Source organism: Geotrypetes seraphini, chromosome 1, assembly GCF_902459505.1.
Source record: "Geotrypetes seraphini chromosome 1, aGeoSer1.1, whole genome shotgun sequence".
Lineage (NCBI taxonomy): Eukaryota > Metazoa > Chordata > Amphibia > Gymnophiona > Dermophiidae > Geotrypetes > Geotrypetes seraphini.
Genome location: NC_047084.1, coordinates 483,579,745 through 483,594,574, shown reverse-complemented (window position 1 = coordinate 483,594,574; position 14,830 = coordinate 483,579,745). Strand labels below are relative to the sequence as shown.

General features: G+C 43.7%; 1 protein-coding gene across 1 annotated transcript in view; it reads left to right on the top strand.

Annotated features, from left to right (window-relative positions):
- Nucleotides 1-14,830, top strand: part of LOC117351078 — a 53,686-nt gene that overhangs the window by 25,638 nt on the left and 13,218 nt on the right. The window contains exons 3-5 of the mRNA XM_033925798.1: nucleotides 4,751-4,828; nucleotides 10,353-10,433; nucleotides 12,273-12,386. Coding sequence (XP_033781689.1) covers nucleotides 4,751-4,828; nucleotides 10,353-10,433; nucleotides 12,273-12,386 — 273 coding nt within the window. The remainder of the gene's footprint in view (nucleotides 1-4,750; nucleotides 4,829-10,352; nucleotides 10,434-12,272; nucleotides 12,387-14,830) is intronic.

Sequence of the window (14,830 nt, the reverse complement as noted above, 5' to 3'; positions counted from 1 at the left end):
CCCCCCCCCCCCGCCCCCCTCTTGGTACGCCACTGGGTATTCGAACTTTAGGAAGGCTCTCCCACTCTCTGGCAAATGCCTTGGTAAAAATCTGGAATGACCTTCCTCCAGAAATTAGATCCCTTTCCTCTTTGATTTGTTTCAGAAAAACTTTGAAGACGTATTTGTTCAAGAAATTCTTAACTGATGAATAATGGATTGTAATAGTTGTATTCCTGTTTAATTATTGTTTTCTCCTACCCTTTTGGGCTAATTTTGTGAACCGGACCGAGCCCCCTTCAGGGAAAGACCCAGTATATAAAACAAAGGATTGGATTGGATGGAGGTCTTTCTGACCAATGATTACGTACCCACAGTCCATTATTCTAGCAATGTTATCAGTTCCAGTATCAAAAAGTTGAACAACTGCTTGGGTGTATGAGGTCTTTTCCTCCACACCGTTTGAAAATATGATGTATTTTTGAAGTGATGTTATATAATGTTCAATGCTTTTTGAAAGTAAGGTGTGATTTTTTTTTTTTTTTTTTTTTAATTTAGCCACAGTTGTTTTGTTTTTGCTTCTATACTTCTATACTACAACTAACAGACAACAATCCTGGCTGGGAAACTACATAAATAAAACCAGACAGACCTACAACGCATTCCGAAAATCAATCAAAACCACTCTGTTTGACAAATTCATCACCTAAACAGACCGACCTTCGCTCTATGCATTTTTTCCCCTACAAACCCGAAACAATCTCTCAGGCAATCCCAACCCCCTCTCACATCCCCTCCCCTCTCAACCCCGCTTACATTCCCTCCCCCCCCTTTTTTCTGCAACATTCCCCTCACACATTTGTAATTCGCTGAATGTCCAGCCTTCTTTCGATGTGAACCGCCTAGAAGTCGTCTGACTATGGCGGTATAGAAAAATAAAGTTATTATTATTATTGTTCTGTGGTTCATTTTCTACCCTGTTTTTTTTATGTTTTATAAAGACAGCATAACCTGCTACGTATCTTTATAAAATAGACACCCAGATCCAGGCCCTTTGATGCACAAAGAGGCAAATTCTATAAGTAGTAAATTGGCTTCAGTTATGAGCTTTAACAAGATCATAGTTGAAAAAAATAAAAATGGATTGAACAATAGTCACCTGGCTTTTTAGGTGGGATTCTGCAAAAGTTAGGCGCCTAAACGCCAAAGTAGGAATATTTAGGGATGAAGAAGGTCTTAGGTGCTGCTAGGCGCTATTCTCTAAAGGACTTAGGTATCTTTAACGTAGGCCTTTATAACCCTAGCCTACATTACAGGTGTCTACGTTTTAAGTTAGGTACCGGTTGGCGTGATTCTGTAAAAGATGTCTAAGCGTGATTGATACACGATAAGTGCCTATCTTTTTGGACACCATTTACAGAATTTCCCCCCCAATTGCCGACACACAAAGTAATACCCACTCCAAAGTAAACACAAATGTATATATTCTACAGAAGTACCCAGGTATTTAATAAAATATGCACATACAGTACATCATTACTCTTCCTCCATTCCACCCGCACCATACTCGGAGAAATGCCAACGTGCTGATCACCTAAAAGCAGACGCACACTTTTCATTTACATAGGGCTCGATTCTATATAGGCTGCCTACAAAAATCAGCACTGACTAGTGTGGCGCTAACAGGGAAATTCTATAACCAGCACCTGAACTGTCAGAAATAGCAAAAAAATGGCAGTGTTAAAGCTCCTACAGATGCTTAAATAAAAGGCAGCTAGTATCGTGGCTAGGTAGCCACTTTAGGCGGCGGAATGCCAAAGTAGGTGTGGCCAATGCTGGAAATGGCATTAGGCAAGCTAAAGTAATCACCTAAGACCATAAGAACATGAGAATAGCCTTAGTAGGTCAGACCAATGGTCCATCAAGCCCAGTAGCTCGTTCTCACGGTGGCCAAACCAGGTCACTTGTATCCGACCACAACCCAAGGTGTAGCAATATTCCATGCTACTAATACAGGGCAAACAGTGGCTTCTCCTATGTCTTTCTCAATAATAGACTATGGACTTTTCCTCCAGGAACTTGTCCAAACCTTTCTTAAAACCAGCTACACTATCCCCTCTTACCATATCCTCTGTCAATGCATTCCAGAGCTTAACTATTCTCTGAGTGAAAAAAGTTTTCCTCCAATTGGTTTTAAAAGTATTTCCCTGTAACTTCATTGAGTGTCCCCTAGTCTTTGTAATTTTTGACAGAGTGAAAAATCGATCCACTTGTACCCGTTCTACTCCACTCAGGATTTTGTAGACTTCAATCATATCTCCCCTCAGCCGTCTCTTTTCCAAGTTGAAGAGCCCTAACCATTTTAATCTTTCCTCATTCGAGAGGAACTCCATCCCCTTTACCATCTTGGTAGCTCTTCTTTGAACCTTTTCTAGCGCCACTATATCTTTCTTGAGATAAGGAGACCAGAATTGAACGCAATACTCCAGATGAGGTCGCACCAAGGAGCGATACAGGGGCATTATAACATTCTTAGTCTTGTTAATCATCCCTTTTTTAATAATTCCTAGCATCCTATTTGCTTTTTTGGACGATGCCACCGCAAGACTCATCTCAATTCGCTGAAGCAACTCGCTCTACTCTTCAATTCCTCTGGATATGGCCAAATAACTTATTTTGTAATCCGCCTTGAACTGCAAGGTATTGGTGGAATAGAAATCACTAATGTAATGCAATTGTCTACGATGACACCCAGATCCTTTTCTTGGGTGCTAATCCCCAAGGTGGACCCTAGCATCCGGTAACTGTGATTCAGGTTATTCTTCCCAATGTGCATCACTTTGCATTTGTCCACATTAAATTTCATCTGCCATTTGGATGCCCAGTCTTTCAATTTCCTAAGGTCCGCCTGTAATTTTTCACAACCCACGTTTGTTTTAACAACTTTGAACAGTTTAGTGTCATCTGCAAATTTAATCACCTCACTCATCGTTCCAATTTCCAGATCATTTATAAATAGCCGTGATGCCCACTCCCTCCTGCTGGAACCCGCGAAGCACCCCCCAACTGCAATAGGCAGGAGGGATAGCTGCTCCTTCCTCTTTGCAGACCCTCCTGAACCCATGACCCACCCCCCATGACCAACCGCCGATGTCCTGAACCCACCACTCCGTCACCTCCCCAAACCCCAAGCCCCAAGAACCCATGACCCCACAACTGCTGATACTCCTGAACCCCCCACCCTGACACCTCCCAAGCACCAACCCCCCACCCAAAACCCCCCATACCCTATGTAGTAAGGCTAGTCAGAGGGTTGCCTACACCCTCCAACCGGCAAGCCCACCTCTTCACAATAAATAAATAATAAATAAATAATTTTATTCTTATATACCGCCATGCCCATCGAGTTCTAGGCGGTTCACAACAATTACATTAGGATCCGCATTGACATGTCGCATTGACAGGCCTTCCCCTTCCCGGTGCATCCTGGGATGCACCAGGGAGGGGCCTATGTCCTGATTGGCCCAGACGCCTAGATCCATTCCCACAGAAGGGAACGTAGGCACCCAGGCTAATTAGGGCCTTAGATCCCTTCCCGGCGCCATCTTTGTGGGGGCACCAGCAACTCTGTGCCCCCCACTCCACACTCATGCCCTTCTTTGCCCACTCCCCGTACCTATTTAAAATATTCACTAGCATGAGCAACTACTCTAGCCTTCTACTCGTGCCAGCCTGGCTCCCTCTTCCAGGTTGCAAGATCAGAGGGAAAGCCAATACCAGCTGAGCAGCAGGCCGGAGAAGCTGCTCATGCTGGCAAAGATGTAAAAAGGTAAAGGGGTGAGAAGGGAGGGAGCAAGAGTGGCGTGGGGGGGGGGGGTTGGCATGTAAGGAGCAGGGGGAGGAGAGGAGAGCTCAGGGGGGTGGCAAAGCCCCAGGTACCTCCTGCCCTCCCTATGCCACTGCCCCTGAACTGCCCACATCACTCCTATCCTTGTGTCTCCTTTTCAGATCTGCACAGAAACACTTAGGCGTGCAAGAGCAGTTCCATGTACATCTGCCATTTTTGGCCCATTTTAATGCCATGCTTCCATTATAATGTTTATCTGCACTGAAAAATTGGCACAGAAATAGCTTGTAACATTAGATGCCATATATAGAATTCCCTTGTAATTGACTAGCATAAGTTTCTATTAGTATCTGGTTAACTTAGCTGGATTGAATTTGTTTACCTTCCGGTAGATGCTGAGATTGAAAGAGAACTCTGGGTTTTAGTTTTGTTAGTCTGACACATTTTGCAATGTAATGTTGAATGTCATTTCTTTGTTCCAAACCAGAGGCAAAGGTAGACGATCAGTGGTCAGCAAGACGGTAGAAGAATGGCGAAGAAACACCAGTACCACACATAAAATGTTATTGAGCAAACACAGTCCCAATGCAGCCACATTTTGGCATAAGTCTGATAAAAAATGTTGAGTTACAAAGTAAATTATGTGATAAATTTATTAATGCAACACCTTTTACATTTGAAAGTTGTCAGTCATTCTCGAAATGATATGTCTTTTACATGGTTTTCTTCAGTATGGTTTTTATTTTATCAATTTATAATTGGATTAAAAGTGTAAGTTGTTTGGTTTGGTTTTTAGAAACTACACCACCATCTGCCAGAAAGTGGCCACATCAGGATTGTGTTCATGCAGTAAAATCTTGTGCATTATACTGGTGTCTCATTATATTTTTGAGCTTACATGTCTTTTTTTTTTTTTTTTTACAGGATCATATTTTCAAGACCGTCCTATGTACACAAACCCTAAAAAATATTTCTCTTCATTAAATTCAGTTTCAAGACCAGGTACATCTTTGTTCGATACTATTTGACAACGCACTGCCTTCACTGTTACTTTTGTTTTTTAAAAAACCCTCTCTGTTTATCGTGTACTGTCCAATGTTTGTACTGTATGTGTCCCGTATCTGGCAGCATTCAAATCCAGACTCAAAGCCTATTTTTTTGAAGCCACTTTCAATTCCAAACTCCAACTCACCTGCTAAGCACCAATATCTGTCTTATCGTTCCCTCTGTAATTCCACCACCTGGGCACAGTGTATTGATGCTCCTTCTTGTCCAGTTTGTCTATCTTGACTAGATGGTAAGCTCTTTTGAGCAGGAACTGTCTCTTCTATGTTTTGATGTACAGAGCTGCGTATGTCTAGTAGCGCTATAGAAATGAGTAGTAGAAGTTATAATGTGGTATTAAACTGGAGCTTCAAAAACATTAATAAACTGATATCCAAAAGCACGTATACAAACAGAGCCAGCCGCTATCCAGATACACAGTATGCTCTATTCCAGGCCCCATATGTGAATTTTCAGTGGCACTGTGGAAATTCTTACAGACTGCCCCTGCACCAATTGGATCAAGTAAATTTGTTCTGCCTAACTCTATGGGGCTCATAATCAAAAAAAAAAAAAAAAAACACGTCTAAAAAGTGTCCTAAGTGGCTACTTGGACGATCAAAAAGCCTGATCGTCCAAGTACCCATAACTAAAGCTGGTTTTTAGACGTACCTAAAACCAACTTAGGCCGTTCCCCTGCCTCTAAACGTACAGAGAGAAAAGAGGTGTGTTTAGAGGAGGGGAAAGGGCGGGCAGTGGGCGGGAGGTGGGCCGACCTACACCTAGTCATACAACAGGTATAACCAAAACAATTTAGTCGGCATTTAGACCTGTTTCACTTAGACGAAATAAAACCAGGTCTAAGTGCCGAAAAACGGGCCACTGAGCTGATGGCCGCTGGTGCCATCAGTTCAGCGGCCCGGCAACCTAACCATCGCAGCAGGAGAGATGGCTCATCTCCCCTACCGCGATGCCATCACTCTTGTACCGAACTGCCGCAACCCGCGGCAGTTCGGGTAGAGGAGCGATGGCATCGCGGTAGGGGAGATGAGGCATCTCTCCTGCCGTGATGAATCACTCCCCCCCCACACACATCGGGGCAAGAGGGAGCCCAAGCCCTCTTGCCCTGCGGCAGCCGCGACCCCCCCGACACGATCAGGGCAAGAGGGAGCCCAAGCCCTCTTGCCCTGCGGCAGCCGCGACCCCCCCCCCCCCCCGATAACATCGGGGCAAGAGGGAGCCCAAGCTCTCTTGCCCCAGGCACCCGCGGCCCAGGCAACCCCCCTACCCTCACCCCCACTACAGTACGGGTAGGAGGGATCCCAGGCCCTCCTGCCCTCGACGCACCCACCTCCCCCCAATGTCATAGAAACATAGAAACATAGAAAGATGACGGCAGATAAGGGCCATATAGCCCATCAAGTCTGCCCACACTATTTACCCACCCCCTTAAGTCTTCTGACCCCTTAAGTATAATTGTAATTATACTGTCACTCTACTGACCCGCTCATTCAAGTCCTAGTGACCCTATCCCTTGGCATGACCCCGTAGGGATCCCACATGGGTATCCCATTTGTTCTTGAAGTCTGGGATGCTGCGTGCCTCGACCACCTGCACTGGAAGCTTGTTCCAATGCTCGATCACTCTCTCCGTGAAGAAGTACTTCCTTGCATCTCCACGAAACTTCCCTCCCCTGAGTTTGAGCGGATGTCCTCTTGTGGTCGAGGGTCCCCTGAGAAGAAAGATATCCTCTTCCACCTCGACCCGTCCCGTGATGTACTTAAATGTCTCAATCATGTCTCCCCTCTCCCTACGCTCTTCAAGAGTGTAGAGCTGCAATTTGCTCAGTCTTTCCCTTTAGCCCCGAGACCATCCTGGTGGCCATCCGCTGAACCGACTCAATTCTGAGCACATCCTTACGGTAATGTGGCCTCCAGAATTGCACACAGTACTCCAGATGAGGTCTCACCATGGCTCACCATGTCCGCCCCCCCCAAGAACCCCGATCGGCCCCCCCAGCCGACCCACGACCCCCCACCACACCCCCCTTCCCCGTACCTATTTTAGGTTGGCCGAACAGACAGGTGCCAAACCCGTCCGTCCGGCATGCAGCTCAACGAAGAATGGGGCTGGATTGGCCCAGGGGCACCAAAGCCCCGCCTCCTGGTGGGGCCTAAGGCGCCTGGGCCAATCAGAGGGCTTGGGCTCCCTCCTGGCCCGAACGAGTCGGGGGTGCCGCAGGTGCCTGGGGCAAGAGGGCTTGGGCTCCCTCTTGCCCTGATGTTATCGGGGGGGTCGCGGCTTCAACGGGGCAAGAGGGCTTGGACTCCCTCTTGCCCTGATGTTATCGGGGGGGGGGGGGTCGCGGCTTCAACGGGGCAAGAGGGCTTGGACTCCCTCTTGCCCCGATATCGTCGGGAGGGGGGGTCGCGGTTTGACATGGCAGGAGGGCTTGGGCACCCTCCTGCCTGGATCGTTGTTGGGGGGGAAGGATTCTGTAACCGGTATTGTTTTTGACAGACACCGGTTACAGAATCCAGCTTTTAGGCGAAGGACTGGCTCCTCCTTCGCCTAAAAGCCCTTCTGTTGGACGTTTTGTGTTTTTTTTTCATTATGGTTAAAAAGTGTAGACGTGCTGTGGGGGTACTTTTAGACGTAGTGGAGATTGGGCGTTTAGGCAGAGGAAGGCCATAATCAAAACATGGACGTATGTTTTGGTTATGGACACTTTCCCTGCTTCTGGGTTGAACGTTTAGAGACTTAGGCCAAAAGGGGACTTAGACGTTTTTTTTTTTATTTTGCCCCTCCACGTATTTGGCCATTAGCTACAGACCTATGGGACCACTCTTCTCTTAGCCAGGGTTTCTTGATCCAGTCCTTGGTGAGCACGATTACTGCATCTCGGCTCAACATATTGTACCTTTTCACAGATACACACAACTAGTCAGGTTTTCAAGATATCCAAAATGAATATGTATGGGATAAATTTTGCATGCACTTCCTCCATTCTATGCAAATCTAAGCTGAGCTGGAGTCCTCCAATTGCATTGCTGCCAGTGAGAGGAGGTGCTTCTAGGGTTACCAGACGTCCAGGGGTCTGGACAGCTTTTCTAAACACGGCACTTTGTCCGTGTTTTGAAAAGCTTCCCAACAAAATCGCATCAGGAAGGGGCATCCAAACAAGTGTTGATGCTGTCTGGGGGTGGTGATGGGGGGAAGGTGTGGAAAGGGGCAGAACTGGGAGGTCCTGGGAGGCAAGGCCATGGGTCCGGATTTTCTTTCGGGAAAATCTAGTAACTCTAAGTGCTTCAATATTGTGTTTTCTATCCCTAGGGACAGGCAAGGTGTCTGGAATCCTGTGGAGCTTGCCTTGAAAATGTGGTAGTGAAACAGCACCCCCCACTGGCAGGGCTATAGGTGGAGAAAACCTCTCAGCTAAGAAAGAACAGTGGTTGAGACAGACAAAAAGCTGCAGAGCCATCCAGATAGTGACTGAATATTGTTGCTATTTATAGCTTGCCCTGGACACTGCTGAGTAAGTTTATTCAGCACCAGAACTTCTGCAGACCATGGTGCTGGACAATTTAAACATTGTATCTGGCATTTAAAACAAGTGTCGATTGTGACATTTGATTACAGATTCAATAGAATATTTTGACATATATAATACTAGAATAATGTCAGATAAAGACCCACATGGTTCATCTAGTCTGCTTAGTAAGGCAGCCAGAGTCGTGCCTGCCACTCCGTGCAAATTACACTCCATCATAATCAAATAGAGGCCTCACAAATAGGGCAGTCACATAATCGTGGAAGAGTGGATTTATAATTTTGGTTGCAGCATAATCATATTCATTGCCAATATTTAATTAAACCAGCAATCCAATAATATGGCAAATGGACATTTTAAACCTTAAAGTGTCTCTCCCCCATCACCCTACCCTCCCGAGATACATACATAGCATTTGATATGAATGTGACACAAAAAAGCACACTTGTTCTTGAGTTATCTTTGCTGTTCTTGGATCCACAGACCGTAGACGTCAGCTCAGCACTGGTCCTTCTTCCCAATTGCTGGACTCTTGATTAAAGCCCACTCCAGCCCATCCAAATCCACTTTTTTCCCATAATCGGGACAGAAACTGTAACAGTCTGCCCTGTTTTTGCCATATTGGGACACAGATCATAGAAGATCCTTTGGGGCTCATAATCAAAAGAGAAAAATGTCCAAAAACCAGCCTAAGTTGGCACTTGGACGAACATTGCCAAAATACGTCCAAGTGCCGATAATAAAAATGGGTTTTGGCTAGTGTGACCATATGGCTCCAGAAAAAAGGGGACGGATTGAGACATCCGGGTTTTACTTCCATTGAAAGCAACCAAGATGTCTCAATCTGTTCTCCTTACTTCCATTGCTTTCAATGGAAGTAAAACCCGGATGTCTCAATCCGTCCTCTTTTTTCTGGAGCCATATGGTCACACTAGTTTTGGACGTATTTCTAAACAACCTAGGCCTTCATAGTGCCACTGTACGACCATCGCTAAAAGGGGCGTTTCAGGAGGAGTGTCAAGGACGGGAGTTGGGCGGGACGTGGGCCGGCTTAGACTTAGTCGTACAGCATGTATAACCGAAAGTTATACAGTACAGGATCGACAGAACTTGGACGTTGTGACTTAGACCATTTAAAACATGTTCTACGTCACACAAAAAACACCTAAAGTGACCAAATAAACACTGCAAACACATAGTACACACCCCCATACACTATCCCAGTGATCACCATAAGACCCAGTGGCTAGCACATGCCAAATCAACCCAGTATATTTATGGCCTGTATCTGGACATGGCCTAGCACTGACTATCCGCAGCTAATCTGCCTGCAGTGGTCAGCCATTAGTATCTGGTTAACTTAGCTGAATTGGATTAGTTTACCTTCTGGCAGATGCTGATGTTGAAAGAAAACTTTGGGTTTTAGTTTTGTTAGCCTGACACATTTTGCAATGTAATGTTGTATGTCATTTTTTTTGTTGTTTCAAACCAGAGGCAAAAGTAGGTGATCAGTGGTCAGCAAGACGGCAGAAGAATGGCGATGAGACACCAGTTCAGCCCAAAAATTGATTGCGCAAACACAGTCCTGACAGCCACATTTTGGTATATGTCTGTCTCTCAAATATAAAAGATGTTGAGTTACAAAGTAATAAAACTTATTAATACAACACCTTATATATTTGAAAGTTATCAGTCATTCTCGAAATGATATATGTCTTTTTACATGTTTTTCTCCAGTATGGTTTTCATTGTATCAATTTATACTTGGATTAAAAGTGTAAGTTATTTTGTTTGGTTTTTAGAACCTACACCCCTGTTGCAGGCATCTACCAGAGAGTGGCCACATCAGGATTGTGTTCACGCAGTAAAATCTTGTGCACCATACTGGTATCTCATTATAATTTTGAGCTGACTTTTATTTATTTTGTACAGAATTATATTATCAAGACCTTCCCATGAATCTTGGAATAGCTTACTCTGCACCAATTTCACCTTCAAAACCAGTGCCTGCAGGTACATCTCTATTCAATACTATTTGACAATGCACTGCTTTTATTGTTACTTTTGTGTTAAAAACCCTCTCTGTTCATCATTGTACTGTCCAATGTTTGTACTGCATGTGCTCTGTCTCTGACAGTATTCAAATCCAGACTCAAAGCCCACTTCTTTGAAGATGCTTTCAATTCCAAATTCCAACCCACCTTCTAAGCACCAATATCTGTCTTATCATTCCCTCTGTAATTCCCCCAGCTGAGCACAATGCATTGATGCTCCTTCTTGTCCAGTTTGACTGTCTTGACTAGATTGTAAGCTCTTTTGAGCAAGGACTGTCTCTTCTGTGTTTTGATGTATAGCGATGGATTAGCCACTTTGAGAACGGGATACTGGGCTTGATGGACTATTGGTCTGACCCAGTAAGGCTATTCTTATATGTCTAGTAGCACTATAGAAATGAGTAGCATTACACTTCTCCCTCCGTATTCGCGCATTTTGCACTCGCGATTTCAAATATTTGCGGTTTTTAGCTTGCTGGCTCCTCCCCCCCAAATTACATCATCCACGAATGCAGATAAAAATTATGGCGCATTTTTCCAAGCACTGATTCCCAGCACTTTCTTCAACATGTTTTGCCTCTCCTTCAGGAACAGGCCAGGTCTCCCACCATGTTATTTGCGGTTTCACCATATTCACGATGGTTTTTAATAGAAAACTGCAGTGCGAATAACATATGAAAAAGTTATTCGCGGGTCTGTTAATCCTCTTTCACCACAAATATGGAGTGTAAACTGGAGCTTCAAAAAATACATGAACTGATGTCCAAAAGCATGTATACAAACAGTGTCAGCTGCTATCCAGATACATAGTATGCTATTCTTGGGTCACAGACCGTAGACATCTGCTCAGCACTGGTCCTACTTCCCAATTGCTGGACTCATGATCAAAGCCCACTCTACTCCAGCCCATCCAAATCCATCTTTCCATAATCAGGACAGAGACTGTAAAAGTCTGCCCTGTTTTTGCCATATTGGGACACAGCCCATAGAAGACCATTTGTATTTATTCCATGTGTTTTGAAATACTGGGGATCTTTGTTCATGTTCCATAGGTGGGAGGGAGGGGGATCAAAGGAGCGGTGGGGGGTAACTGTTGATGTTCTGGGAGGAAGAGAGAGAGTGAGAGAGTTGGAACCTGGCTAGATGCTCTTATGTGGGTCCCAACTAACGTTCAACCAGGACCCGCAAGTGTCTAAATATTGGCTATGACCTGCATAAGCACATGCCAAATTGGTGCAATATATTCATGGCCTGTGCCTGGATATGGTCTAGCATTGAATATCCATGGCTAATCTACTCTGCAGTGGTCAGTGTAGGCTAAATATTGACCAGGTACTAAAATCTTTTTACTTTATGGTTTGTTTATATGTAATGTATGCAAAATTGGTTTTGCTGTGATTTTACTTAATTATGTATGCAAAATTCAAATTTAAAAACATACATTCACAGTGTCTCCCGCCTCCCCTCCTCCCACATGCTTTAGATATCATTGCATCCATGCTTTAGGTATCATTGCATCCTTTCATCCAATAGTTAGGTCTGTGCAACAACCTGTAACACAAATACAGTAGTTCAATTCCAACTGTATCTCATGGTACTAAGTTTCAGAAAGAGGGCCAAGGAAACATTGTGCCTTTGCAAATAATCATGATTGAGATAAAGGTTGAAATGCCTACAGTGCCATCTTAGAATATCTTAATTGGCTCATTGCGCCTTGTGTTTTTCATATATTTTCATATTCTATGTTTTTCTGTTTCATGTTCTAGAAATTAAGAATTAATTACTTTTTTTTTTTCAGGTAAAGAAGAGTTTTCCAACATTGTGGCAGTAGGATCTCAGAAATATATGATTGTTAAGCAGAGTAATTGGAAGCAATTTGAACTAGCTGCTGGTGAACCTGATGGCAATGAAGGTATCATACAATGTTTTTTATCTATTAAATTGCACATTTTAAATAAATTGTCAATAACAGCTTTACTGAGTGTGGTGTAGTGGTTAGAGCTACAACCTCAACACCCTACGGTTGAGGGTTCAAACCCCACACTACTTCCTGTGTAAGTCACTTAATCCTCCACTGCCCAGGTACGAAGGGCATTCAATACCTCAGTAGGAAGGAAAATAATTTTTTTTTTTATTCTTTATTTATATTTTAAACATATTATCAAGAATAAACTTCTTGTACAGAAAATGATTAAGTCGATATATTAAAAAAAATACACCAAAGAACATTTAATATAACTAAATTACTATTTACTCAATCAAATTTAAAGTCCCAAAATTGGAGATCCAAGATGCTTCCTGAGTGAGAAAACTATTTAAAAGAAAAAAAATTAAGTTACAAATTAGGCGGTCAGATGAGAGTGAAGCAAGAGTAAATTTATGCATTGAGTTTTTCTTCTTCCCCTTCAAGGCGCCTCCTAGAGAGAAATCCTGTCAACTGAGAAGGTTCAAAGAAAATATAATTGCAAGATTTATACTTTACAATACATTTGCAAGGATATCGTAGAAGAAATAATGCCCCCATTGCAGTGACCCCAGGCTTAAGAAGCAAAAATTCCTTCCTTCGTTTCTGAGATTCCCTTGTCACGTCCGGAAATATTTGAACTTTATGTCCAAGAAATTCTTTATGTCTATTCTTAAAATAAAGCTGTAATATCCAATTTTTGTCCGGTGATAAAACCACCGTAGCTAATAGGGTAGCTGGAATAGCTACCTCCCTCATTGAAGATTCCAATAATGATGTTAGATCCATCTGTTCGCCCTGGGCTTGTTGTTTTAATGGATGTTGTTCTTCCAAATTTTTTGGTGTTGGCAAATAATATACAGTATTTTGGAAAAAAGAGGAAAGGCATCATTTGGAACATTGAGAACTTCACAAAAGTACTTTTTTAAAACTTCTTTTGCTGATAAAGAAGGAATCTTTGGGAAGTTCAAAAATCTAAGATTATTCAACCGCATGTTATTTTCCATCATTTCTACCTTTCTCCTGAGGTTAAGGTTGTCTTTAATCAATGTCGTTTGCACCTTATTTATTTCACTTATCTTTTTGTCTATTTTTTTCCGCATTATTTTTCATCAATATATTTTCCTGTTTAAGTCCATTTATTTCATTTCTTTGTTCTGAGAATTTCTCTTCTAATATTTTAATTTGTGGTGATAATGTTTGTCCCAGAGTAATTACCAAGTCCCATATAGAGTCTAGGGTAACATTCATGGGTTTAGGGACAGTAAATGTACTTGCTTGTATCGTCCCAAGTTCCTCAGAAATGTCAGTCTTCTCTCGCTGGATACCTTGTTTCAATTCAAGCCCCTTCATTTTTCCCACCGCAGTCTCATTCTCCTCCAGTGCTTCGCCCATTTCAGCCTCCCGGGAAACGGAGTCTGCCTCTTCGGACTGGCTACTTTCCCGTGGAGAGCTAGCACACTGCGGTTGAGGGGGCGGGGTCCTGGTGTCGGGGCTCAGAGTCGACTCTAGCCCAGGGAAACTCGCCACAGCCTCACTCCTTCCCGGCGGTTCCAGCGGGCGACTCCCCGATGCGGCCTCTTGATTAAGACGCCGTAAAAAATCCTCCATAGTCATCTGGAGAGGAGTCTCGGGGCGCCTCGAGGCACCAGAGGCACCTTTCCCTCTCCTCTTCAGCATCGGTAAGGCACAAGGAAAATATTATTCGTTCGAGTCTCTGGTGGCGTCTTACTCGCTCTCACCAGCTCGCGGCCATCTTGGATCCCATGTTTCATGAATCATGCCAAGGAAAAGAATTTTCAAAACATGTTTGTTTTATTTTTCAATAAAATAGTTCCATTCACTTCATCCACTTTTCCTGCAATGACTTTTAACCCCTTTGAAAAGAATTCTTCTGTTTAATCTTCAAACCAGGACGTCATAGCTTCCTTGACGTCTTCATCACTTGAAAACCACTGTCCATGGAGAGATTTCTTCAAACTCAGCAAAGGAAATAATCTGAGGGAGCCAGGTCAGGACTGTAGGGTGGATGGTTCAGCAGCTGAAACCCATATTCTTGGATGGCAGCCTGTGATTGTCATGACTTGTGCACTGGTGCATTGTCATGAAAAAACAGCATGCTTACTGTGAGTTTTCCTTGTCTTTTCTTCTTGATCGATTCATGCAAAGTAATCATTGTGTTGGCGTAACTCTCCCTGGTTATGATTGTCTTGTGTGGCATGAACTCCAGAAGGAAAAATCCTCCCAGAAGATAGTTGCTATGACTTAGCCTGCAGAATTTTCTGTCTTGAACTTTTTTGGGGTGGGGGTTGACTTGTGCTTCTACAGCATTGACTCAATTGTGAACTCAGGATCTCTGTGATAGACCCAAGTCTCATCTCCAATCATCAAAC